General features: G+C 45.4%; 2 protein-coding genes across 9 annotated transcripts in view; one reads left to right on the top strand and one right to left on the bottom strand.

The window, feature by feature from the left end:
* Positions 1-138: 138 nt before the first annotated feature.
* mfsd1l (major facilitator superfamily domain containing 1-like) lies at positions 139-14727 on the bottom strand. Its single transcript, XM_088936499.1, has 13 exons — positions 14616-14727; positions 13079-13179; positions 11699-11823; positions 10933-10988; positions 9535-9678; positions 8637-8795; positions 7358-7473; positions 6288-6388; positions 5485-5596; positions 4595-4732; positions 2677-2816; positions 1645-1756; positions 139-1252 (listed from the first exon to the last, which is right to left on the bottom strand). Exons 1-13 carry the CDS (start codon positions 14635-14637, stop codon positions 1124-1126), a joined length of 1455 nt encoding a protein of 484 aa, XP_088792625.1. The 5' UTR covers positions 14638-14727; the 3' UTR covers positions 139-1123.
* A 2800-nt stretch (positions 14728-17527) lies between these two features.
* Positions 17528-23861, top strand: part of mapk8ip3 (mitogen-activated protein kinase 8 interacting protein 3) — a 54256-nt gene continuing 47922 nt past the window's right edge. For all 8 annotated transcript variants that reach the window (XM_088936976.1, XM_088936975.1, XM_088936974.1 and 5 more), the window contains exon 1: positions 17528-18034. In XM_088936976.1, coding sequence (XP_088793102.1) covers positions 17729-18034 — 306 coding nt within the window. In that variant the 5' untranslated portion in view covers positions 17528-17728. The remainder of the gene's footprint in view (positions 18035-23861) is intronic.

The following is a 23861-nucleotide window of genomic DNA, read 5'->3' as shown; positions in this document are numbered from 1 at the left end:
ATGCCAAAGCGATGGTGGAAAAACATGTCCCTCACTAAATGGAGGTTCTTAAATTCTGCTCCTAATGCAGGGGACTGATAACTCAGCTGAAACTGGGAAAAGAAATTTTAATGATGCTATTGAAATGTTCTTGAATGATTTTAGATACCCATTTAATTTATTCAATCAAATGTATTAATTCTAGTGGATGTTCAAAAGTCTTAAGATCTTTCCATACCTTATTATAAAACATTCCAAAATACTGTAGAAAGTACACAGCCTAACAGGTTACAACTGTTTAAAGAAAGTATCGAGGTCATCGGCATTAATACTTGTAACATCTTCCTCCAGGAGAAATCTGCAAATTGGTGTTTAGTAGCACTGTGTAATGCACCTAAGTAAGATAGGAATCAAAGGAATTAAGTAATTCTGCAACTGAAACCTATAATACTTAAGTAAATGGGCATTAAAAGTATCCGCTCAGTCTTGGTGCTCTTAATAGCAATATAACATTTCAGAAGCTAAAAGAGCTAGAATAACTGCATTTAAACTGTGAGACAGAGGATCCACTTTGCTTGAAATGTACTATTCTTGATGCCAAGGCAGGAAAAGACAAAATTGCATGAAGCAATTGGTACTTTCCTGCCTTACATAATCCCACTTGCATAGCAAAACATTGGTGCTTTTGTGTGCACAACAAAATACGCCATAATTAAATGGCTATAAAAATTATCTCGTGCTTGGACAGTAATATACCAAACACCAGAAAGAGTTCTAGCTAAACTGTCTGAAACATTAAAAATACATGGAGATCAAAAATACTCAAATTAACTCAGCCGATCTTGGGTTTTCCCATGAGTCTCTGAAAACCATATAGTGTAAACAAACTAAAACTAAAACTGTCATTATTAAAACTAAAATTTTCTGTCATTAATGTGCAAACCAGAAAATCTGTATGTGCATCGGCTTCTGAGAAGTACAGAATCTTTCGGCAGTGGCCTTGCCAACACTTCTTGTGTGATTATCCCTTTTTCCAGACCTCGCCGAAAGTGTTTTCCCTAACATTCCTGAAAAGGCGAAGTGCAGCCGTGTTATCCCTTTCAAGCCAGAGGCTTTCCCTTTGCTGGGCTGCAGCAGGAGGTCGTTAGCTGTTAATGGGCTCGGAGCGAATGCCGTCCTCCTCCTCCAGAAGGGGAGATGTTTCTGAGGAGTGGGCAGGAGGCTCTTGGGGTGCCTCAGAGGAGCGCTTTGTAGTTTTATTGAGGGTCCCACCCTGCAAGGCAAGCAGCTTTTCTTTAGAAGATGGTTCGGGCCCTCCAGGAATCAAAATGAAAGTTAGAAAACCAGAGCACCTGAGAGCAATGTTCATGTTGAGGTTTGTATCTCCTGGCTTAAACAGAAGCTTGTACAAAGCCCTTTAATTAATCATGTAACAATAAGAGGTCTCAAAGAAAGCATAAAATGAATGACAGCAAAATTGTTAGCATCTCAACAAGACTAGCCGGTAACCATTTTGTTTTCAAGAAAAATACCAATACCAAAGCACACTAAACCACAACAAGGCCTTTATATTTAGACCAACATACAATACCTAAATTATGAAATCTCCCCCAGTCTAGACGAAATTCCAAAACGGAAAAGCGGATGTTAAGGTGGTTTCCATACCTGGCGCTGATCCACAACGTTCAGCACGACCGAGGTGACGATGCAGGCGATCGTATTGGCCAGCATGAAGACCATCATCTGCTGCCACCGCCACAGCGGGATCTTCACATCACTGCAAGAGGCCGAGATAGGCAGACTGAAGCACAGGGGGGTCACGCAAGGGGCTGTTAAGCCAAGTTCCACGGCAACACTCTTAAACAGTATGGGTGCTAATTCTGCTGGAGTGGCTAAATCCCACTGTGGGCTTCCACAGTCTCGCCTGCCTCAATTTCCCCCTTAAATCACCGCTGAGGTAACTGGTCACTTCTCTCCCTGATTTGCTGTGGAGTGATAGTTGATGTGGGTCCCCCTTTTATTTGCGAAGTGCTCTGGAATTAAAATATTATATAAATACCAAATAATTTATTACTAATATGCTGGGAGTTGCCTGATCCGGAATATTTAATGGACAGAAAAAGAAAGTAAACAGCAAAATAACGCTTGCTCTTATTTTCTTTCTGTTGTATTGCTTGTTTTGTTTTTCCTCTTTAAACAGTGTTTTTGTTTTTACCGCAGCTACAAGATCATTTGGGCTTCAGGCAATTTTCTGCTATATTTGTAAATTTCGGCACAGGCTGTGCAGAACACTTCTTCTTTCCTGGAAGGAGCTTCAGAAAACCATGTACAAAGCCCACTGAAAAGCTCTAAAAAAACGCTTAGAGCTTTTTTTAGAACTGCAGCTGGAGATGGAACAAGTTAATCCAGCAAAAAAAAAGGATCCTTCTATTGAAACGGTTGTCCCTTTGAAAAACAAAAAACAAAAAAGAAGAAATCAAACAAGAATTGAAACAGGAACAAAATATCAAGAGATGCTCCAGTTTCAGTGAAGATCACAATTTGATATTGACTGGAAAATTGTTTTTATTTTTTAAAAAAGTCAATGGAATTAGAAAAGTTTGGAAGGTCCAAAATTCGACCTTTGCAATGGGAAAAGGTCACTCTAATAAAGAGTACTGTTTTTAATATCAGGGAATTTTCATCAGCACACCATACCTGGACTTGGTTCCCAGAATCTGCCCAACTATAAGGTTGGAGATACCTATTCCAATCATCTGTACTGAGGTGGCAAGACCCATAGCTGTCCCCAGAGTTGCCTGAGGGACAACCAGAGGGATAGATGGCCACATGCTTGCCTGAAAGAAAAAAGTTGCACAGATCACGTTTAACCCCTTCAATCCAGGAGAAAATGCATACAGTACGTTTGTGTACAATAAAGTGAAAGGATGAATTTGGATGGACAACCATTTTTTAAAAACTATTTGCAGCACTCATAGTACTTAAGCATGGTAATTAAACAAAGAATCTGCTCGAAGAGAAAATGGTTTGATTAAAAAGTGTCCAGTCTAATAAACAAAAACAATGATACTGATACTAACTAGAAAAAAATAATAAATTTAGTGATCGTTGTACTTTTCTGAATATTCTCCATTTATATTATTTCTGGTGCACAGCTCAGACTGAGTGTTGTATGCTGGCTGTACTTGTACCCTACAGATCACGAACGAGCAGCACAAATAAGAGTTCAAGCTTTAAAACCAAGGAACTGTTATGTTTCAAACAAGGGGCTGAATCAAACTGCCTCAAGTCTGCAAAAATAAGTCAGTTCCACTTTTTAGCTTTTCAAACTTTCCAGAGAATGCTCCCATTCACCCTAAGATCACAAGCCTCAACACGGGTGCAGATGGATTATTTCAATGTCACTCATTTCAACTCAACCTCAAGCATTTCTTGTCAAAGCTGTTTCTTTCCAATCCACCCATGTATGTATAAGAGGGCAAATCACAGCCCACACAGCAGTGTGAACGGAAACAAAGCTCCCTTTCCATCGCTGAGCAACACATCATGGTTTCTGGCTAGCAAATCACCACCTAAATGTGATTTACCAATCACCCCCACTCCTTGTCTTTGCACACTAAGGGCACTTGTCTCGCAGTTGAGACTTTCACATGACTTGACACGTCACATACACACATCACCGGATTCAACTTAACATAGTTCAGCTTAATTACTTCCAACAATTCTTAGAGCGCCGACCCCTCGTGCCCCCCCCCCAAGAGAAGCCTTCTTTTCACTTCAGCCACACTCAGAGAAATAAGACTGGTTGACTTCAGGTCGAAATTCACAAGGTCTGAGCCTGCGCATTGAAATGTGTAAAAATGAAACAATGAACAACTATTAAGCTAGCGTTTCGGGAAGCTTCACGGAATCCCAGGGTGAACATGTGAGTAAAACAGAGTTAGGGAATGGAAGTTCAAGGGGAACTGCAACGCTATATTTTGGGGTTAGAAAGAAACAGCATTGATGAGTGTGTTTCATACCACAATAAAAGAAAAATGTACACATTGTACCAATTTACATCGCAAAACAGATTACATTTCCAGGGATGCGTAGCGCTACGTTCTGCAATTCAAAACGAGGCAACAAGACCTCCAGTGGCGTGATGCGGCCCTGTGACATTGTCAATAAGCAGCCTAAATCCAGTAGAAATATTGCTCTCAATTTTGAGGTTTTGCCAATAAATGGAACCTGCCTGTTAACTCTGCACGCAGATCACATTGAAAACTTTCTGCGGTGGAATATCAACCCGTACTTATTCGCTCGTACATCTCATTACATTAGTCATTACAGGGACTAGTGAGCAGGAAGGGCCGCATCATCGTCATCGTTTGCAACATCGTGGCGACTGCCAGTACTTTCACAAAGCTCAGGATTTTGGGCTTAATTCCATGTCTGTAAAATGTTTCTGCACCGTCAATTAATTGATCTCGTTACCGAGACGTAATAACCGGGCCGAGACCCCTTTAATCGCTCGGTCACTGGCAGCTCGTGAAGGGACCACCTGTGACTATGGGAAACGAAGAGCAGTCAGCCGTGAGGCTGCCCTGAGGCGGGAGGGATCTTGTGTACTCACGGCAGCGAAGGAGTAGGTGATGCCCAGCCAGACGGTGGAGACCAGAGGGGGGACGAAGGTGAAGGCCAGGAGCGCGAAGACGGGCAGGGTGAGGACGGCGCAGCCGACTGCAAACACGCCGCGCAGGCCGATATGGTCCTGCCAACGCACGAACACGACAGCACGTCAGGGTCAGACAGGCCGCCGGCCCCCGAAACACAGCCTGTCGGCAGGCAGGTGGCACAGGGCGTCGCACTCTCCAGATGAGCACACCAGCACGTGTTGATGACCTCCCTCCAGGCACACACCAAACTTCTGGATGGGAGACCCCAGAGCTGCGCTGAGTTACTGTGCAGCAGGGGGTCCCCGGACACACAACTTTTCAGGACGAGGAAGAGGAATGTTTAAAACCAACAATCCTGCATAGCTCAGTTTCTCTAACGGATCTTCAGTAAAAGCTTTACCATCTGTCTAGATCTAGATCATCAGCGTAACTGGACCAGTCTGGCATTTTTCTAAGGTCTTTTGTCGAGATGCTAATTGTTCGTGATTTGAAGATATTCTGGCCCTGGAGGACCAGAGTTGTGTACCTTTTCCTTACTGGAACCAACTGCCTAAAAAGGGCTGAGACCCCCTCACTAGCCTTGTTATCGTCCTGCACTGATACCACAGAGCAATGCCGACAGAGTGCTGTTAGTCTAACACACACTTAGCTTTGACACTTGGCTATATGCAATTTAGATCGCGCCTTCTGTGTTTTCATGGTGTGCGGCCTGATGCGGAAAAACACACGGGCTCAACCACACTTCATGATCTCGCCAATGACGCATCACTCGTCTTCCCAGTGACGAACGAAGCCGATCTCGGGGCGAGACAGGGCTTGTGGGAGGCCGTCTGGTCTCTGTACTTACGATGAGGATCCCTACAGCAGCCGAGAGCACCAGAGAGCTGTCGTACACTGCCCCTGCGATGTAGGAGGCTTCCTTCTGGCTGTACGTACTGTACTTGTCCTGGATAAACTTACTGGAGACACAGAAGGACCGCATTCATTAGAGAATACCAGACATGAGGTTTCGGCATTAAAAAGATTACTAATCAGTTCTTGCTGTCAGTCAGAGCAGCCTAGTATGGAGAGGCACAGCATTTACTGATATAAAACCTGGGCATTTATGCAATTGCAGCCTTATTTGTTTATCACGTCTGGTGATTTAGAGTTCCGAATGAATATGCAGCATGTGACACTCCAGGAACAGGCAAGATCACCCATGGTTTAGCTCCATGCTGTACAGATCGAGAGCTTTAATCCTCTTGTTTTGTATACCATGTAAGGCAGGGATCTCCAGCCCTGGTGTTGGGAAGCACCAATTCAGCACATGCCTGCAGGTTTCGGAGGTCAGCACTAGACCACCAGTTTCTAAGGATAAGGAAAAGTTCCACTGCCATCAGATGAACAGGTGATTTGTTCAATTAAGTAGTGATCATTTAGGATTAAACTCTAAGTACTCATCGGCGCTTTAGGACAAGAAGACTGCTGATTGAAGAAATCACTTGCTTGATTCATCAACAGCTCACAGTTATGGGCGATCTTTAAAAACATACGACAAGCCGGACGGGGGTTCTCCAGAGCTAGGGTCAGAAACCACTGGCGTAAAGGGACAAAGTCTCACTGCCCATTGAAAAAAATCTCGGATAAGGAGAAGAGCCTTAGCCATACCTCGCATCGGCGATGAAAGGAAAGATCCCGTTGTAGAAGAACATGATGGTCAGGACAAGGAGCCAGTACCGCAGGGAGAGCTGTCGCACATCTTTCACCCTCTGTAGAGGCGGAAACACCATGAGAAGCTGCCCTCCCTCCACTTGGGGGTCCAGCATTGTGTGAGCTCAACACACCATAACATCACTTTATTAGCCCTATACAATTTCTTGCATTAGAAATTCGTCTTTTCGCATACCCCAGCTTGCTCTCCATGAGACACACAGACACACAGGCAGGGAGAGACGCTTGGGGTCAGAGCGCAGGGTCAGCTATTGTACAGCGCCCCTGGAGCAGCTGGGGTTAAGGGCCTTGCTCAGGGGCCCAACGGAGTGGGATTCCTCTGCCGGCTGCGGGATTTGAACCCATTCTCCTTTAACGTCTCTGGAACACAGAGCATTTCAATTCCATGCGCGGCTGTTGAAAGACGAAGACTGAAACTGACTTCTTCTGGAACTTGAGAATGCAAATGTATTAGGCAATAATACTTTGCTATATACGTCATTTTTTGACTAAGGTGCCATAATCATTCTAGCTCAGGTGGGTAGCTGCGGCAGCATGCATAGGCTGAAGAGGAACAAGTAGTCACTTGCTTGATTCATCAACAGCTCACAGTTATGGGCGATCTTTAAAAACATACGACAAACCGGCCTGGGATTCTCTAGAGCTAGGGTTCGGGTGCTTCGGCTGTGGAGCCTTACCCGATGAAGGCTCCACAGCCGAAACGTTGCGTTTTCTTTCTTCTCTTTTCAGCATGGAACAAACCTATTACTTGCTCCATAATCATTCCTCCCATTTCACGATCAGCAGAAGAGCCGAGACCAGCCATCACAAGAGATACAAATGATCAGACACGGATGCTGTGTGAGACATCAATCGGTGCTTCACTGATTCAGGGGGGGCCGAGATTCTTCTGCATTTGAGGTGTCGGCTGACGATTCAGCCAAAACGTGGGGCGCACCACTGAGGAGGGAGGTGGGGAGGGAGGCAGTGACGTTAGAGTGGCTGGGAGGGAAGGTGGGGTCACTCACCACTTTCCTGGACTCTTCCTGAATGGCACCATCCAGACCCAGCTGCCTCATGCCCACCTTGTCCAGCGTGCTGACCGTGATGGCGGCCAGGAAACCCAGCACACACAGGAAGGTACCTGCCCACAGAGCAACACCGCAGCTGACCAGGCTGTCCCACTGACCAGTGACCTGCAACCCTGGTCCAGTACAGTCCTAGTGCCAACTAACTGTCCAGTTAACTTAAACACAACGGGTTCACAAGCTTGTTAGTCCTATACTGATCACGGCTACAGCTCTCTAAGCCCAGCCCAAGAATGACCCCCTCTTCCCGTGTCCTTGTACAGGCGAGGAGAAATGTGTGCAAGGTGAACCCTGCTCAGAAAGACAAGTGTGAAAAGGCCAAATGATGAAGAATGGTCTGAAGAGTAAAAGGCTAACAAGAACCAACATTTCCTCACAATCACCCCCCTCCTAATCCTGATGGAAACCGCAATGTTAAGACCTTCTGGATGACGGGTGTGATACTGAAAACTAAATTTAACTTTATTAAAAATGAAACAATACTCTGAGGAAATGGGGCTGCTTTTCATATTTTCTTGAGTCTGCTGTACGTCAAAATTTCAAAACTCAATTGTAAATTGAACAAAAATAAAAAAAAAATGCCCCTAACCAGATATAAAAGGAAAAGGGGAATTTGCTGGGCTGTCCAGTTTTGATCCCAGAGAGCCCTAGTTCAGTTTGTGCTATTTATATAGTTTCTAAAGGGAACACCTGTAAATTAAACAAGCCACGTATTCAGTTAGGAGACCTCTGGTCTTTAATGGATGAAAATGAAACTTTTCTCCCTAAATGATCTCTAAATTACTTGATTTAACTAACCACCTGTTTAACCTGATCACTGTTAAACTGTCCTAACCCTTTTTAAAATGTGTGATTTAATGGCGATTTATAAAACCTGCTGGACACAGCTAATTTCCAGGACCAGCGAGGGACACCCCTGGCCTAATAAACACTATTTTCGGATTATTGTATTATTAGTCTAATCAAGTCCAATAAAACGATAATAAATGGTTTTGAGTAATCAAATGGCTCAAACTGCTGAATTTTCCACCCATTTTCTTTAGAACAGCGTTCCTGAGAAACACTTTTCAGCGGTAAAACCAAGTGACGACAGAAAAAGTAAGCTCAGGGAAGGACAGCGCTGTGGTTTCAAGTTCCCTGTGCTTTGTGGCGGCGGTCTCGACTGATGGGCGGACAGACTCGCCGACTGTCCCACTGTCTCGCCGTCCCCGGGACTCACCTCCCCACAGCGTCCACTGTATCCCAAAATGCGCCTCCACCCGCTGGGTGAAGAAGAAATTGAGGACGGAGCCCAGGCGGGAGAAGGCCAGAGTCAGGCCGAACGCCAGGGCCAGCTCCTTCCCTTTGAACCAGAATGCCGTGATGCGGTTCTGCACAACTGAGGACAAGGCAGAGGGTCACCGGAGTCGATACCCGGACAGAGATACACGCACGCGTACGCGGTAAAACAGGGGCAGATCCAGCCTTAGAGGCTGACATGATCGTAATGAAACTTTCAGCGGGAGCTGAAAAGGTCTTCTTCCCCTTCTCCTGCTTCCTTCTGACTGTTTCATACCGCTCTGAATGCCAATCGGAAAATGCATCCTTACTAGGCAGCGGTGCAAAATGCCGATCATCGCTGGCCTTTCCATTTTCTGTATTTTTAAACCTCTCTCATCACATGCATGAATGGACCCTTGTCCATTTTGTTCCACCAGGCCTGAAGGACATTAAGGAGGGCTTTAAAATGTACTGGACTGCAGTTTCCTTCCAACAGTATTGAAATACTTTTAAAAGGACTATGAACCAGGCAACGGCGAAAAGGCCCATTCACCCCACAACTGAAAACACAATTAAAATTCATTTACACTACAATGACACCTAGTGACAAACGGCTATAATACTAAAGTTACACAGCTAAATGAAGATATATCAGAAAGGTTTCAGGGAGCCAACTATCAGACATTTCTCCCCTATCTTATAGTGATAAAAGGTATTGTTAAAAAAAGAGAAATTTAGCATGGCCTGAAATGCTTCAGAAACCTCCCAGTATCATGGTGTGTTTCTTGAATTGGGCTTAATAGTGAACACTCTTTTCTCGTCTGCGAACTGGTTTCTGGCCGGGGAGATAGCCTTACTAGTCAGGGAGCCGTTTCCAGAGCCAAACAGCAGGCGACCGGTCAGCATCAGGGGCAGCAGGTAGCTGGTGCCTTTAAAGTGCGAGCCCAGGGCGAAGACCGCAGAGCCCAGCACGGTCAGGAAGGAGAACAGGAACACGCCGACTGCAGGAAGGCCAAACAGATCGAGTCAGGTCTCTCCAGCGTGTAGCACAGATCACGCGCTCCGGAGAGGACCTGCACGTTAATGTGTACCCAGCTATCAAGAAGTGAGCGAGCCCACTTTGAATGAAAGATGACAAACAACATCCTCCATTGTGAGTCTCAACCATGTGGGTTTCAAAGTTCAGGTTTTATCCAAAGAGAGTAAGTAATCTTAAAGATCCGTGTCCCTCTCTCAATCAGAGCAGTGCTGCATGTTGCTTTGGAAGCCACTGTTCTGTTGAAAGGTGTGCTTGAATTGGATCAACAGTATGAACACAGCTCTGCGGGACTGAGCTTGCACTGACTTGGGCTGCATGTTAAATGACTCCCACTTGTGTTTAAAGCACAGAGGCTGCATACTGGTCTTGCACCAGTGTTCCTATTTTTTTTATATAGGATAACGAAAACTGCTTTATTCAAAATCTTACCCCATGTTAAAGACAAGGAGCTGTGTCTCTGATGGTGTGATAGGAATGCCTTAAGAAACTGTGCTGTCTGAGCTACTGTATCTTTTTCCCAGTAGTGAGACAGGAGTTTACACCTGCACCCATAAGCCCAGCAAACAAACACTGGTAAATCAGCTGTAATAATGACTGGGCACCTCTTTTATGCTTGGTTGATATTTGTTGGTTAATATTTAAGCCACATGAGTAAATAAAAATACTAAAGGTCACAGTCTGATAGCCAGGAAGGACACTGGAGGTAGCGGTCATCCTTGAAGGATGGGTAGGTTGTTGAAAGAGTCAATTATTTGTGGGTTAACCCATCTCCCCCACCCATCCCACTGGAGCAGTTATGATTAAAGACGGACCCCCTCTGAAGGTGCGGACTCTTTCAAAATCCAGTGAACACAAAGAACCCAGTGACCTACAATACAAAATGACGTAATTCAACTGGCGTTCACCCCTCTTTTTGCAGATTTCGGAGTGAAAGTGCCTGGGGCCTACGAACACCAAAATCTGGCCCTGCACATAATTTGCTCTGTTCATAAAGTGCAAAGACAAGCCAGAAGATTTTTGGAACCATCTAACCGAGGTTTATGAATAGATGTTAACCCTTCACAAGAGCTATGGAAAGGTGTGAAAGTATAGAGAAATAACAGAGAACCACAGCACAGAGTTTGGGGACCCCTGCTCTACAGTCTGTTCTGTGCGTGCTGGGACCCTATTGCTTAATAAGAGCAGTACGCATGCAGAGCTTCAGTGTGTCACTCACAGCGGTTTCCCAGCTTGTCGATGAGGAAGCCAGCCAGGATCACCACCACTGCATTGCTGTAAAAGACAAACAAGGGAGATACCATTACAACAGTGTCTGCAGAAACAGTGAAAACAGCAGAGGAACTGCTTTTAGCAAAAAGCCAGGCGTTTATTAACATTTCTGTAATGCCTTCCAGCCTTGAAAGTGCACGACACATCCTAGTTACACAGCTCACAGGAAAGAGTATTTCCAACAACTGTGATAAGCCGATCATTTTCAGCTCCCAAATTCAAAGCCTAAAGAATATTCTGTTCAAATTACTCTAGATTTAGGCATCTCTGTTATTATGTAAGAGAAAGGAGCAAGGACAAAATATGAACGTAACCCAGATCCCATATTTTAAAGGACTTAAATGAAACTATGCAAAAGAAATAAAACTAATTCTATATCTACGAGTTCATACTTCTCCTTTCACCATGAAAAGTGCTTCACTGACATAAGGCAGTTTAATTTTAGAAACCCTTCAATGGAATTGTATGACACATTAGGTTAACTGACATTTTCGAAATCTTTTTTTTTAAATAAAAATGCTTTCGCTAAAAAGATGGCGCTTTACAATATATCATATAACCAAATTATTAAACGAAATAACAGAATACTGCAGAGGGAGAGAACTATGGTTCATTGGACTTTAGTAGCTTACAAAGACAAACTAACACAGTGTTCTGCTATGTGCCATCTTGATGGGTGCGAGTCAGCATAACCGCAGGGGTGCGAGACTCACGTCCAGGCGTAGATGGCATAGAGAAGGTTGTATTCCTGGGGAGTCATCCCCAACCCCTCCACACACTCTCCGGTCCCATTAGGAGCTGAGCCGTTCGCTACCGTCGCATTAGGACACGTCAGGTTCTGAGCAGAGGAAACAGCTGGTGAAATTTCAAGTCCAAGGCATGTCACTAGCTGACTGGCCAGCAGGTTTGAAGACATCTGTAGCGACAAGGCACCTGGAGCTACCCTTGAGCTGCCTGTCCTCCATACACAGAATGAAGCAAGGACTCAAACTGTCAAGACATTTAATTCAACAAGTCCTACATGATCTGCTTCACACAATCCCGGAGCATCAGGTTATTTCCACATTAGTAACAATTCTTGCGTTTCTGTAACACGTTTTATCCCAAAAGAGCCCAAAGCGCTCTATGCGTAGGAACCGACCCACTTCATCAGTCACTGAAGTGCAGCCCCACTTGTCAGCGACCTGTGACAGTCATTATGTGCCAACCCCACCCCCCCTGCACACCAGGACAAGGAAAGAAGTGAAAAATGACTTCAGCAATGGAATTCAGGGGGAAGTCTAGGTAGGACAGCCCCGGCTAGCTCTGCTGGTAGAGCATCAGACTCATAATCTCAGGGTAGTGGGTTCATGTCCCACATCGGGCGCCCGGTCCTCCATGTTGGAGGTTGGGCACAAGGCTAACCACCCTGTCCTGTAAAAAACAAATGTTACAGTAACAGCAACAGGATTTGCTGGAAGGCATAACAGGCAAACATCCATCCATCCATCCATCTAGGTAGGACAGATTGTGCAAATCAGAAGTGGGGATTAGTCAGGACACCAGGGTTAATACCCTTACTCTTACAAACAGTTCCACAGGATTGGTAATGACCTTAGTCAGGGCTTTGTTTTAAGAAAGGTTCATGTAGGAATTCTCTCTGAATGATGAGTACAGTGACCCTGGCCACCTCAGTGGGGCAATGGGATGGACATTCTGGCCCAGAAGGAAAAGCATCTCCTTTTAGTCCACTGTATTACAGAAGCACCTGGGATTTCCCTGGAGGTCTCCCATCCCAGTACTGACCGGGCCCAGCCTTGCTTAGCTCAGCTGGAAACCACTTGACATGGTGGCAACATTGCCATAGTCTCGCTGGGGGACAAGAGCATGTCACACGCATGACCACAGCAGCTTCAGTGACTGTCTCTGTCCATGTAGGGTGCAAACAAAGGGCCAGCAGCCGCCTTTTCTAAATCGCACAGGACTGGGGGGGAAAAAAGCGTTTAAATTCAGACAGGAAAACCTCATTTGCTCGGTGACGTCTGAAGGCCAGGTGATCGCACCAGAGCCCAGGGCCGGTCAGTCTCGGGCCTACTGCTCGCTCACTCACTCACCCCCTGGAACTGGTCCTGCAAGACACTGGGGATGTCGAAGCAGAAGTAGGAGCCGAACGTCAGCAGGCAGTTGAAGAACAGCACCAGGAATCTGTAAAACGCTGCAAAAAGAAATGGGGCGTCACAACTCCAGGTAGTAATTAAGGCCGTAAGGCCACAAACCTTTTTTTTTTTGCATTCCCCGTTTTTATTGCCGCTCTTAATTAAAAGTTTAGAACGGTCAGAACCTCAAGAAAAAGTGAAGGACGTATCAGTACCGTACTATTACTGACAACCAACACATTGCTGTGAATACTGCACACTGCACCATGTAGCAGTGACATTTAGCATATATACAAAAAGGGTTCCTGAGCAACACCTGTGAAAACTGAACATCTGCCTTTTGCTGTAATTTACATGGAGAAGACTAATTTGTTTCAGTTTGCAAGCTGATGCATCTTTTTTTTTCTTCTAAATTTGCTTCCATCCCTCAGGCCAAATGCGAATTGTAATGGATAGTAGCTCTACAATAGCAAAACTCCCCCTGTTAGGGGCTGTTGCCTGCTACTCACTCTCAAGAGCAGCCCAGGCAAAATAAAAGAAGAAAATTAAGAGGTGACTGTATAGAATTTTGTACAATCTGCATGAAGCGGAGTACTTGAAACCACCACAGGTAAGAAAGTGTCTTCTTTACCTGATGTTTACGAACAAACAGATCAATTAGAGGCACACCTCCAGCGGCCAGGGGCTCAACTGGGTTAAACACCACGGGGATACCCCATCAGTGTCCCCCTGATCACATTCAGAAGGCGTAGCGCCCTCTGGTGTGTACTGTCCCGAAAAGAATCCATTCGATTAACTTTCGTAAACTAGGTCTGAACTCAGGCAGCTGCTAATTTCACAAGACACCCACCTCCCAAAGCTTAGAGTGTTTCTAAAAAGAACAGAGCGCTTACAAACGAGAGTAGAAAACCAAATGTAACAAAGATAAAACCCAGCATCTCCGCTTTCGTCAAAGAAGTCCCATGCATCTCTCTGGGACATACAAAACAACATCTGCGCTGTGCAAAAAGTAAAGGGAGAGAATTTGTAACGTATTTCCAGTTTAGAGACAATTTCTATTTCTGAAGCTGGGGATACAGTTGGAGATTTGGAATTGCACTGAAGAACACAACAGATATATTTTTTTTAAAGCAAAGTTTTTCTAAAATGCTTCGGAAAACATCTATGCCGGACAAAGCGCCTCCTGAACTTCTTTGTAGCGATGGGGGTAGACCCAGCAGGGGCAACCATTCACTGTAGCTCAGGCGTCAGGAATCGAGAGGACAAATATTCCTGTTAGCATGAAAAAGAGACTTTACAGACGCGAAGCTAGCAGACTTTCTGCACCATTATTTTTAAATCATCCGGGAAAAAAAAACATTAGCAATTCCAGGATGCAGCCACAAATGGGGATTACTCCCAAAACATTTCGCTACCAGCGTTTCCGTTGTCCCTAAATCATCCGGTGCTCTTTATCCGGATGTTTAAAAAAACTTTTAGTTGTTTCTGTACTGACCTTTTTCCGCCGGCTTGCCCATGATAAACAACTGGAGGTCCAAGCTATACCTGTGTAACTGGTCAGCTGCTCATTCTCCCCTCTGCCTCCCAGTTCAGACCGCCCCTGCTCATGTGCCCGACGTCACGCCGTGCACGTCACTTTAAAGACAGAGGGTTGCATTTTGGCAAGCAGCACAATCCTCACGATCTCATCGGTGTGCCGGGAGATACAGACACCCACTAACACATAACCAAACACACTCGCCTGATAGGTTTCACGTGATTTTTGAAGCCTGCCTTTATTCCTGTAAAAGCCTACAGGATGTCTCGAAAAAATGCATTAGCTCTGCTTTCGCGAAGTCATTACAAGTCGTGCCTCCCTGTTTTTTTTTTCCCAGTTACATGATGTAATTCCGATTATTACGGCAGGGCGCTGTAGATCTTCATACTGTATTTCTGGTGCAACTTTAAGAGCGGTAGATCAACCAACCACTCATTCGAGAGAAACGTTCATTCCAGAAAGGTGACGGAAGCCTACAAATACGGGAGCCAAGAGCTACCGCCCACCTCTTCACGACCCTATAGCTCAGGGGTTCCCTACCTGTGCGATAATTTTAATGTTTTGGGCACTGCCTTTATTTCGGGTCCCAGCGAATATAAAAACATTAATAATCTTACTTGTAACTGAAACAAAGCTTACCCACGTAAATGAAAATGAACATTACCAGTTGTGCCGCTGGATAAGACGAAATTTGCCCACATTCCTGGATAATATTAAGAAACTCGAACATCACTGAATATGATAGTAGGATAAACTCTGAAGATTTTACCAGAATTAAACGTTATTTAGAGCAAATTAACCGTTACCAACCTGTAAATAAAGAATATTTAGAAGGTTATAGAGAATATAGAGAAGGTAAGCTTTCGTTTAAAGAGCGCTACATACCAACTCTGTTATTCCCGAATTGTATTTGATGCTGACCAACATCCTCAAGATGGATTTTTTCCTGCAGTTTAGATAAGCACTGCAGCTGACTTGAGGCTGTGTTCTGCGTTGTGCTCGCTGTTCTACAGAGACGAGAAATTCAGATCTTGTGGCAAAGGTGCTGCAGCCGAGCTCACTTTGACCATGTTTGAGGCGAACTCTTAAATTCAATAAACTGAAGTTCAAATGTGAATTTGGATTATGCTACCTTGAACCCGTTTCACTATTTTTAAAGCAAAAACGATTTTGTCACCGGTATATATATGAATATGTTCACAAACAGCAGTGGAAATTAAAATCGTTTTTTTAATGTTTTAACCCTTACATTTCAGAAAAATTCAAACGTGATGAACGCTAACAAGTGCTCCCTTTTGCTGGTATCGCCTCATATGACATGTCCAGTACTTGATGTATTTTAGACAATACAGGCGTGGTCTTCATAAATCTTTCATGAGATAGCCGGGTTTTAACGGCACTGTCCCGTATAATTATAACCTGGAAGGAATAGGACCGTTTTTTGTTCAATATTGCAGAAAAAACGTTGTTCAGGAGACGAGGTTTTACGTTGTCGCACATTTACCAAGAGGTGAAAATACCGGGCGTGTCATGAGCCGTGAATTGGCAGGGAATTGATATATACTGAAGGGAAAGTGTAGTGGGCACCACTGAATGATGATAAACATCTGCCATTTTATCTACTTTAATTTTGTATATTGTATAGTATCTTTCCACGAGAAGGGAACATCATAGGTGTATTAAATGTACCTCAGAACGCTAAAGCAATAAAGATTTTGTGTTAACTGTTTGAGACGTTATTTGCTGTTTCTGTTGTCGGTTAGAGATAGCAGTCAGAGCAGTTTGTGCTGTGCACGTTTAGACATGAATTCGTCTCTGGGGCTCCTCATCTCAGAAGACTATATAGGACAGATGGAGTGGCCGCGGGTTGGGACTGTATCTTTGCCAGGGCGAAAATAAATAACATTGCGTTGTTGTTGTTGTTGTTGTTGTTGTTGTTGTTGTTTTTAAAGCAGAAATAAAAATGAGCTGCTAATCGATTCCATTCCCTCTCTCCACTGGTCACTGCTTTTGCTGTGTGACGCAGCACGTTGGCGAAGCCCACCGAGCTCTGCCGCTTCCACGGGATGGGTCCGTGCAGCGACCGTGAGCACCGCAGACAGCAGTGACAGCTCTGGCCGGCTGGGGGGCTGCGGGCTGGTGAAAACGCGCTCTCACGCCGGCCGTGACTGCGCGGCGAGGACGAGACATCCCGGCTCGGCCGGAGCCTGCTCGCTGCAGACGGCGTGACGTCAGCCGCCTCGCTCAGCCGGGGAGGATCCCGACAGCGCCGCAGAAAACGGCATCGCCTAACCCGGTCCAACCCGGGGAAGCGGACTGGAGCCGGACTGGACCAAAATATGATTTAAAGGGGGAAAGAGGGAGGCAGGGGAGGGAGCACGCAAGGAACGGCGGCTTTCAGCTGATTTCATGCGTGTCATCAGTTCTCGCAGCGATGACTGGACTGCGTGGTTGCTGACCGGCAGGTGCATTGTGAGGCACGTTTATTTATTATTTTAATTAGAAGCCTCATTTTTTTTTCCGTTTTAACCTTGTTTTTCCTGTCCGGAAAAAAAAACACAAAATGGGCAGAAACAAACTGCACCGCTTTCGCCTGGAAAGGGATGCGGGCTTCGCCGAGAGCAAGACGCGACCGGGAACCATCTAGAAGCCCTCCATCCAGGCCGCCGCGCCGGGCGACACGGGGAAAAGGGAGAGCCCTGGCTCTTGCATGCGTTCAGCTACAGCGACAGAAATATCGGGTTTTAGCCTGCGGAAACGATGCGCGTCGCCCTGGTCGCGGAATTCAGGGGCTGAAAAAAAAGCGGATTTCGGGACCTGCAGAGCATCACCTGAGCCATTGAAAGCGGACGCGTCTGTGTCGCTCCCAGCCCGGTAAAGACTGGAACGAAAAAAGGCGAAATATACTTAGACGGGCGAATGACATTTTGGGGCTTGAATTAAAAAAAAAACACCGGTATATTACATTAAATTCCTCTATATTTGGGGGTTTTGTTTTTTTCTCCCCCTGAACTGCGCTGCTGGTGGTGGTGGGGGGGCGTCCGCCCGTGTTATAGGAGCCTCTTGCCAAGATGATGGAGATCTCGCTCGACGAGGTGGTCTACCAGGATGACTACGGCTCGGTGTCGGTCATGTCGGACCGGGTCTCCGGCCTGGCCAACAGCATCTACCGCGAGTTCGAGCGCCTCATCCGCAGCTACGACGAGGAGGTGGTGAAGGAGCTGATGCCGCTGGTGGTCAACGTGCTGGAGAACCTGGACTCCGTGCTGACCGAGAACCAGGAGCACGAAGTGGAGCTGGAGCTGCTGAAGGAGGACAACGAGCAGCTGCTCACCCAGTACGAGAGGGAGAAGGCGCTGCGCAAACAGGCGGAGGAGGTGCGGTAGACCGGCACTGGTTCCCCGTGTTGCCGTAATTACACCTGAAAAGAGCACCGTCTTTCAGATAGCCCACCGCACTTTGACATTACTGCATGTGTGCGGGCCATTGATCCACACAGATGCTGTTATTGCTGAGTTATCTTTAAAAAAATGATCTCTCATGACAGCTGGCTGGTGAGCAGCGTTCGAGTGAGTCATTCAATTAACACCCACATCGGTAACGGCTTATTATACTAACTTGGTCAGTATCTTTAGGGTTCCGGTCATTTTCTTCCAAAGTGTACAGTCATCACCTTGTAGTCAATGCACAGACCCGCAGTCGTAGGTTGGGAAATTTATGTATTTAAGAGTTTCTTATACACCCCGAGTGATTCGCTGACCTATGTTAAAAAATCATCGATTATAACTTTTCAAATGTACTTCACTGCGCACATCAACAGACGTCCGAGGCTCACCTAACCCCGAGCTTCTTGGGCCCTGGCTAAAAACCGCTTTCAAGCAAAAGAAAAACAAGTTTGTGAACCCTAGCATCTTTGTTTTTTTCGGTTGTAGCAATTACAGTACGTTATCTTCCAAATTACAGCCTACCCTTTTACTCCATCTTCATTTTCTGTCCTAAAATTGTAGAAAAAAGGAAGATTAAAACTAACACGCCTGAAATTGAAGGTGGTCATAGGGATTTGGTAGAGACAGTGTGTAGTATAGGTTACAGGCAGACAAACGGTCACTGCGACATATTTACATTACACAAGACACCTTTCTGGGATGCTGGTTTAAATGTGAAATGGCTTTAAATGTTTCACCTGGGTCTGATAGAGGAAGCGACTGTTTAAAAATATACCTAGATATCGAGTAAGCAGCTGGTGATAAGTGCTAAATTGCTAAAATGAGGGATAAAGACACACGTCCACTACGTTTTCTTATCACTTGTATGTTATTCTACTATTCCCATGTACTGCTGCTAAACGGATTCATAAAGAGGTTGCACGCAGGCGTAAACACAGCTACTCCCAGTCAGGTTAAGGGGATGCGCTGCCGTATTTCTAACCTCAGGCTGCTAGACTATTTCTATTTCATGATCATCTTGTCACCCCAAGATTGTCTCTTGTCCAGGAGCTGCTAAATCATATTTTAATCAGTTCAGTTATCATCTTCTCTGTGATAATTAGGCTTTCTGCTCTTTTTGGGGGGCAAGATCTGGAGAAGCGTGCTCAAAAGCCGTGAGATAATTATATTAATACTTCCCCTCAGACCTCCAACATATGGCCACGTAAAGACTCGCCCCATAGTAGTTTCTCAAATGTATAACCAAGACGCGACCCCTTGAAACGCAACAATTATATAGCGATGAGGGTGCGTCCATGCGATTTAGTCACGACGATCCAGCTGCTGTAGTTCAGACACTGGGCGTATCAAAACGTCTCAACCTTCTTGCATTTCTCTGCCGTTTGAAAAACGTGTTCGAATTGTCGCCTGTATCAGCTGACAACTTTCAAAGACTCATTTTCATATTATGACGGCTGTCTTATTTTAAGGTTATGACGTGAACCTCTGTTATCAGGTTGCATCCAAACATCTACTGTAGGTTATTTTCTGTTTGGATTTGAATATGTTGGGTTTGGTTTGTCCGAATTCTTTCCGTTTCTGTACTGCTGTTGAATGTTGAGTTTTTACTTGTAGTGGGAAAGTTACATTATATTAAGGACATAGGTGCTGAAATAGACAGGAGCAGCGTTTATTCGTCTGTAGCGTGACGATTCCACGCCACCTGATTACCAAGTGCTTTGTGTAGTAAATTGTGCTTTCCGATCCGTCATCTTTAGAACTTGAACGTGAAAGTCTAAACGAGGTTTGTAATACGTTTAAGACAGTTTAAGGTATTGAAAAATATTGTGAAGTTTCAGCTGCCGTGTTTGAAAGCGAGTTCTTTTAAGCTCTTTAATGAGAGTTGGGTTGCCAAGCGACCTTTTAAAAAACTGTTTGGCACTCCGCTCATGGTAATGGCTCTAATAAGCCTGGTGATTCTAATTAGTTTCTATTGTGATGGACACAGTCATGCAGTCGGTTTTTCTCATTTGGAGCTGTAGCTGTGGGAGTACAGTACATGAAACATACTGTGTATGCATTATTAATTTATCTGGCTGAAGCCATTTACATTTGGGTACAGCTGGGTATTTTACTGGAGCAATCAGAGCTGAACCTTGTTCAGGAGTATAAAAGCAGTATCCTACCTGGGATTTGAATTCCAAACCTTCCAGTTATAACACTGGGATCTGCACTACAAACCAGCTACTGAATCGTGGTTTATTCCTCTAGTGGAATTTAAAATCAGTCACGTATTGGCTTGGTTGGTTTCAGACCTGCACATGTCTGCACATTCTTCATTTCCCACCTGCGCCAGGTCAGAAAGAGCCTCGGGCGGCTGGTGGGTCCGTGCTATCGGCCGGGCTGCTCAGGCAGCAGGCCCGTGTGCTGGTGACAAGCCGCCTGCCAGTGGTGACAAGGAACACAGGCAAGCCTGGCTTATTGACCACTTGTCACGGACGTCCAAAGGGACAAACCGTGGAGAGCAGGAGAGCGGAAAAAGACCCATATGCGTAGCGGCGAGACGGGAAAAAGGCCCGGGCTCGTTAGTGCAAAGAGTTCAGGACTGCCATATAGAAACCTATGCCCTCAGGTAGCGGACGTGGGGCGACCTGGTGCTAGGCGGGTCTCAGGACATCCGAACGTCAATGCTGTGTGAGGGCAGAGTGCAAGACCCGGAAATATATAGCCCAAGGGAAAGAGAGGGACCGGAAGGACAGCAGGCAGGAAACTAGGGACAGGACAGAGAAGGAGGGCCCTCTGGCTGCAGAGGGCGTGACACCACTGGCATCGAATAACAGAATACGAACTTTCCATACATGGGCTATTTTGCCATTATTGGCACAGGGGATGTTTCTCTTTTAAAAAAAGAGAGCCCTCACCGACCACCCCAGATATAAACATTAAATCGCACTGAATTTTGGGAGTGTCGGACACTAATGGAGGCAGCATGGTAGTTCAGTGCTTAACTACCATGCAGCTCTGGGACCATAGGTTCAGTTCTGACCCTGGGTTGCTCCCTGTGTGGACTTTGTATGTTCTCGCCTTGCGTACATGGGTTTCCTCCCTCAGTCCAAAGGCATGCTGGTGGGTTAATTGGCTTCAGGGAAAACTGGCCCTGGTGTGAGCGTGTGTCTGTCCCGTGAAGGCATGGTGTAGCCCCTCCTTGCACCCGTTGCTTGCTGGGATAAGAAAAGAATGACACAATAATTCTCTGAGCCACTCTGATTTGCAACCCGAAATATGTAGTCCAAATTGATACTCGTGGAGATGCAGAGGAAAAGATGAACTGCTTTATTTTAACATGATTAAATGGGGCGGAGCGGTGGCTCTGTGTCTAAGGATCTGCACCTGTGGCTGGAAGGTTGCCGGTTCAAATCCCATAGCCCATAGAATCCTACTCCATTGGGCCCCTGAGCAAAGGCCCTTAACCCCAGCTGCTTCAGGGGTGCTGTATAAATGGCTGACCCTGTGCTCTGATCCCAATCTTCTCTCTCTCATCTTTGTGTCTTATGGAGAGCAAGCTGGAGTATACAAAAAGAAAAATTCCTAATGCATGGCTAATAAAGTGATCTTATCTTATTTTAGTCTGTTAGAAAGTGAGCCACACTACAGGCAGAGAATAAGGTGAATGTTTTCATTTTCAGCCATGCTGATCCCCCAAACTCCCTAATTTGGAGTCTCCTCCTCCTGGTACATGCAGGTCGGCTTTATTTCCTCCATGCAAACACATAAGGCGCCCTTGCGTCCAACCTGCAGCGGCATGCTTACTTCTGGCGCACGCTGGACCCTCCCCGTAGAGCCCAGAGCCCTTGCCCTCGATAGTGGCCAGTCTCCAGGTCGCGATAGACCACTTGTGCACCGCTGCCTGGGGAATCGCCTTCGCTGTAGGCGAAAGATCCGCAACCATCTTGCGCCAGCCTCGGGCACGCCTGCGCCGTAGGTGTACACAACTCGCCTCAAGACCACCTTTGCAGTCTGCGCCACTGAAGCAACACACAGCCACACAACCCCCCCCCCCCACCATGGTCTGCCTCGCGATGCCAAGCACGCGACCCCTGAGACCTGCGAGTCAGATTTGTGCTGAATTGAGAGCTGAGCGCAGGACTGGGACGCTCAGAGGAAGGGGACTGATTGCAAGCAATGACCGAAGCAGGGACAAAGTTTGCAACGTCATAGCATTCAGCTGAAAAATGCTTACTTGGTTTTAAGTACGTCCCCGAATTGCTCAGCATAGCAAACACGCTTTACGGGCCTTTTTAAATTGGATGTCAGTCTCGTTTTATTTAGTGTTTGCACTCTTAGTAGTTTTAGATTTAAGAGCTATTCAGAGTCAATGGTGATTCGACTAAAGAAATTGAAATAAAAAAAGGGAATTCTTAATTGTTTCGTTATAAATACGTGTTTTGTTTTTTTTACGATTGCTACAGTATTTCGTTCTGCCGAAACAATATGTCAATCTGTCTAACGTGAATCTCTTCCGAAAAGTAAAATCACACTTGCGTCGTTTCAAAACCATAGGCAGGTGTTTTCGTGTGGCTAGAGAGGTAAAATTCAACTAGAGCGCCAGCTGATAAAAATCAAATTGAAATATTTCTGAAAACGCTGACCTTTAGGGCTGAAGTGTCCTGTGTTGTTTTTTACAATTCAGTGCTCCGCGTATCCAGCGGACCTCAGCAGACACTTTTCTAAGCAAATCCATAAATTAAAAAGACATTTCAGGTCTAAAGCCTAGTGTTCGCGGACTACAGTCTCGTCTTTTGATTAAATTGATTAATTTTTTTCATGAGTAAAAATGATTTTGCGTAGCTTTGTAACGTTGATTCTGAATTATCCTAGTAATAATGGTGGCAGGCTGTAAGTTTGTTGTGATTCTGTTCAACGAGCAACAATCACAGATATATATGTTGTTTTTATTTTTCAAAAAAATTGGCAGGTTTTGAAATGAAAGCTTATGATACCCCAGTCCTTGAAGGACTACCTGGTCATTTGCAAGAATAAGAAGATTTTCTCTCAAACAATCGGTGCTCTTTAAAATTGAATAAAATAAGCACTGTTGAATGGGATCTCAAATAGCAGAATGATGTAGTAAAACCAGCATTTTTTTTATAATTGGATCTTGTGGTTGCAAATAATCTTATGATAGTTCAGAGAATCCCAAAAGGCAAATAAACGATTTTTCCTTGGCTGGCAAATTGCTTTCTGTCATTAAAGCAAAAATATCTTTTTTCTCAGCATCTGGTGCACAGCTTCACTTTTGACTCAAGGACAGTAATGAATCTGATCCTTTTGTGCAGAGGAGAGGGAGAGAGGTAGATAAGAGCTGAGTCCTTGACATCTGTCTGCATGTCCTTGCGGAGTACCGAATGTCAGGAAAAACAAGGCGTTTGCTAGGGTTCCGGTGTGGGAGAATAGGCTCGGGTCCGAGTTGGGCTGTGGGGAAGCGTTGAGGTGCCGGACTAGGGTGGCTCCCTGGAGCAGGGATAGTAAAACAAGGCCAGAGCTGTGGGGGATGGGCTGGTGCTCCTGAGAAATCAATATTACATTACAGAGCCTGAAACCGGACACCACGTCCCCAGTAGCGTTTGCTTTTACGAAAGCACTGAGCACATTTGGAGTGAGCTGGAACATCTGAAGGCAAAAGGGAGCAAAACACAAAAAAATGTCCTTGTAGAGATATTTATCTTGAAAAAAAAACGTTTTTTGGGTGGGTGGAGTTGGCGGCACGCCGGCGCAGTGG

Source organism: Atractosteus spatula, chromosome 18 (genome assembly GCF_055471065.1).
Source record: "Atractosteus spatula isolate fAtrSpa1 chromosome 18, fAtrSpa1.hap1, whole genome shotgun sequence".
NCBI lineage: Eukaryota > Metazoa > Chordata > Actinopteri > Semionotiformes > Lepisosteidae > Atractosteus > Atractosteus spatula.
This window is presented reverse-complemented; position numbering and strand designations above follow the sequence as displayed.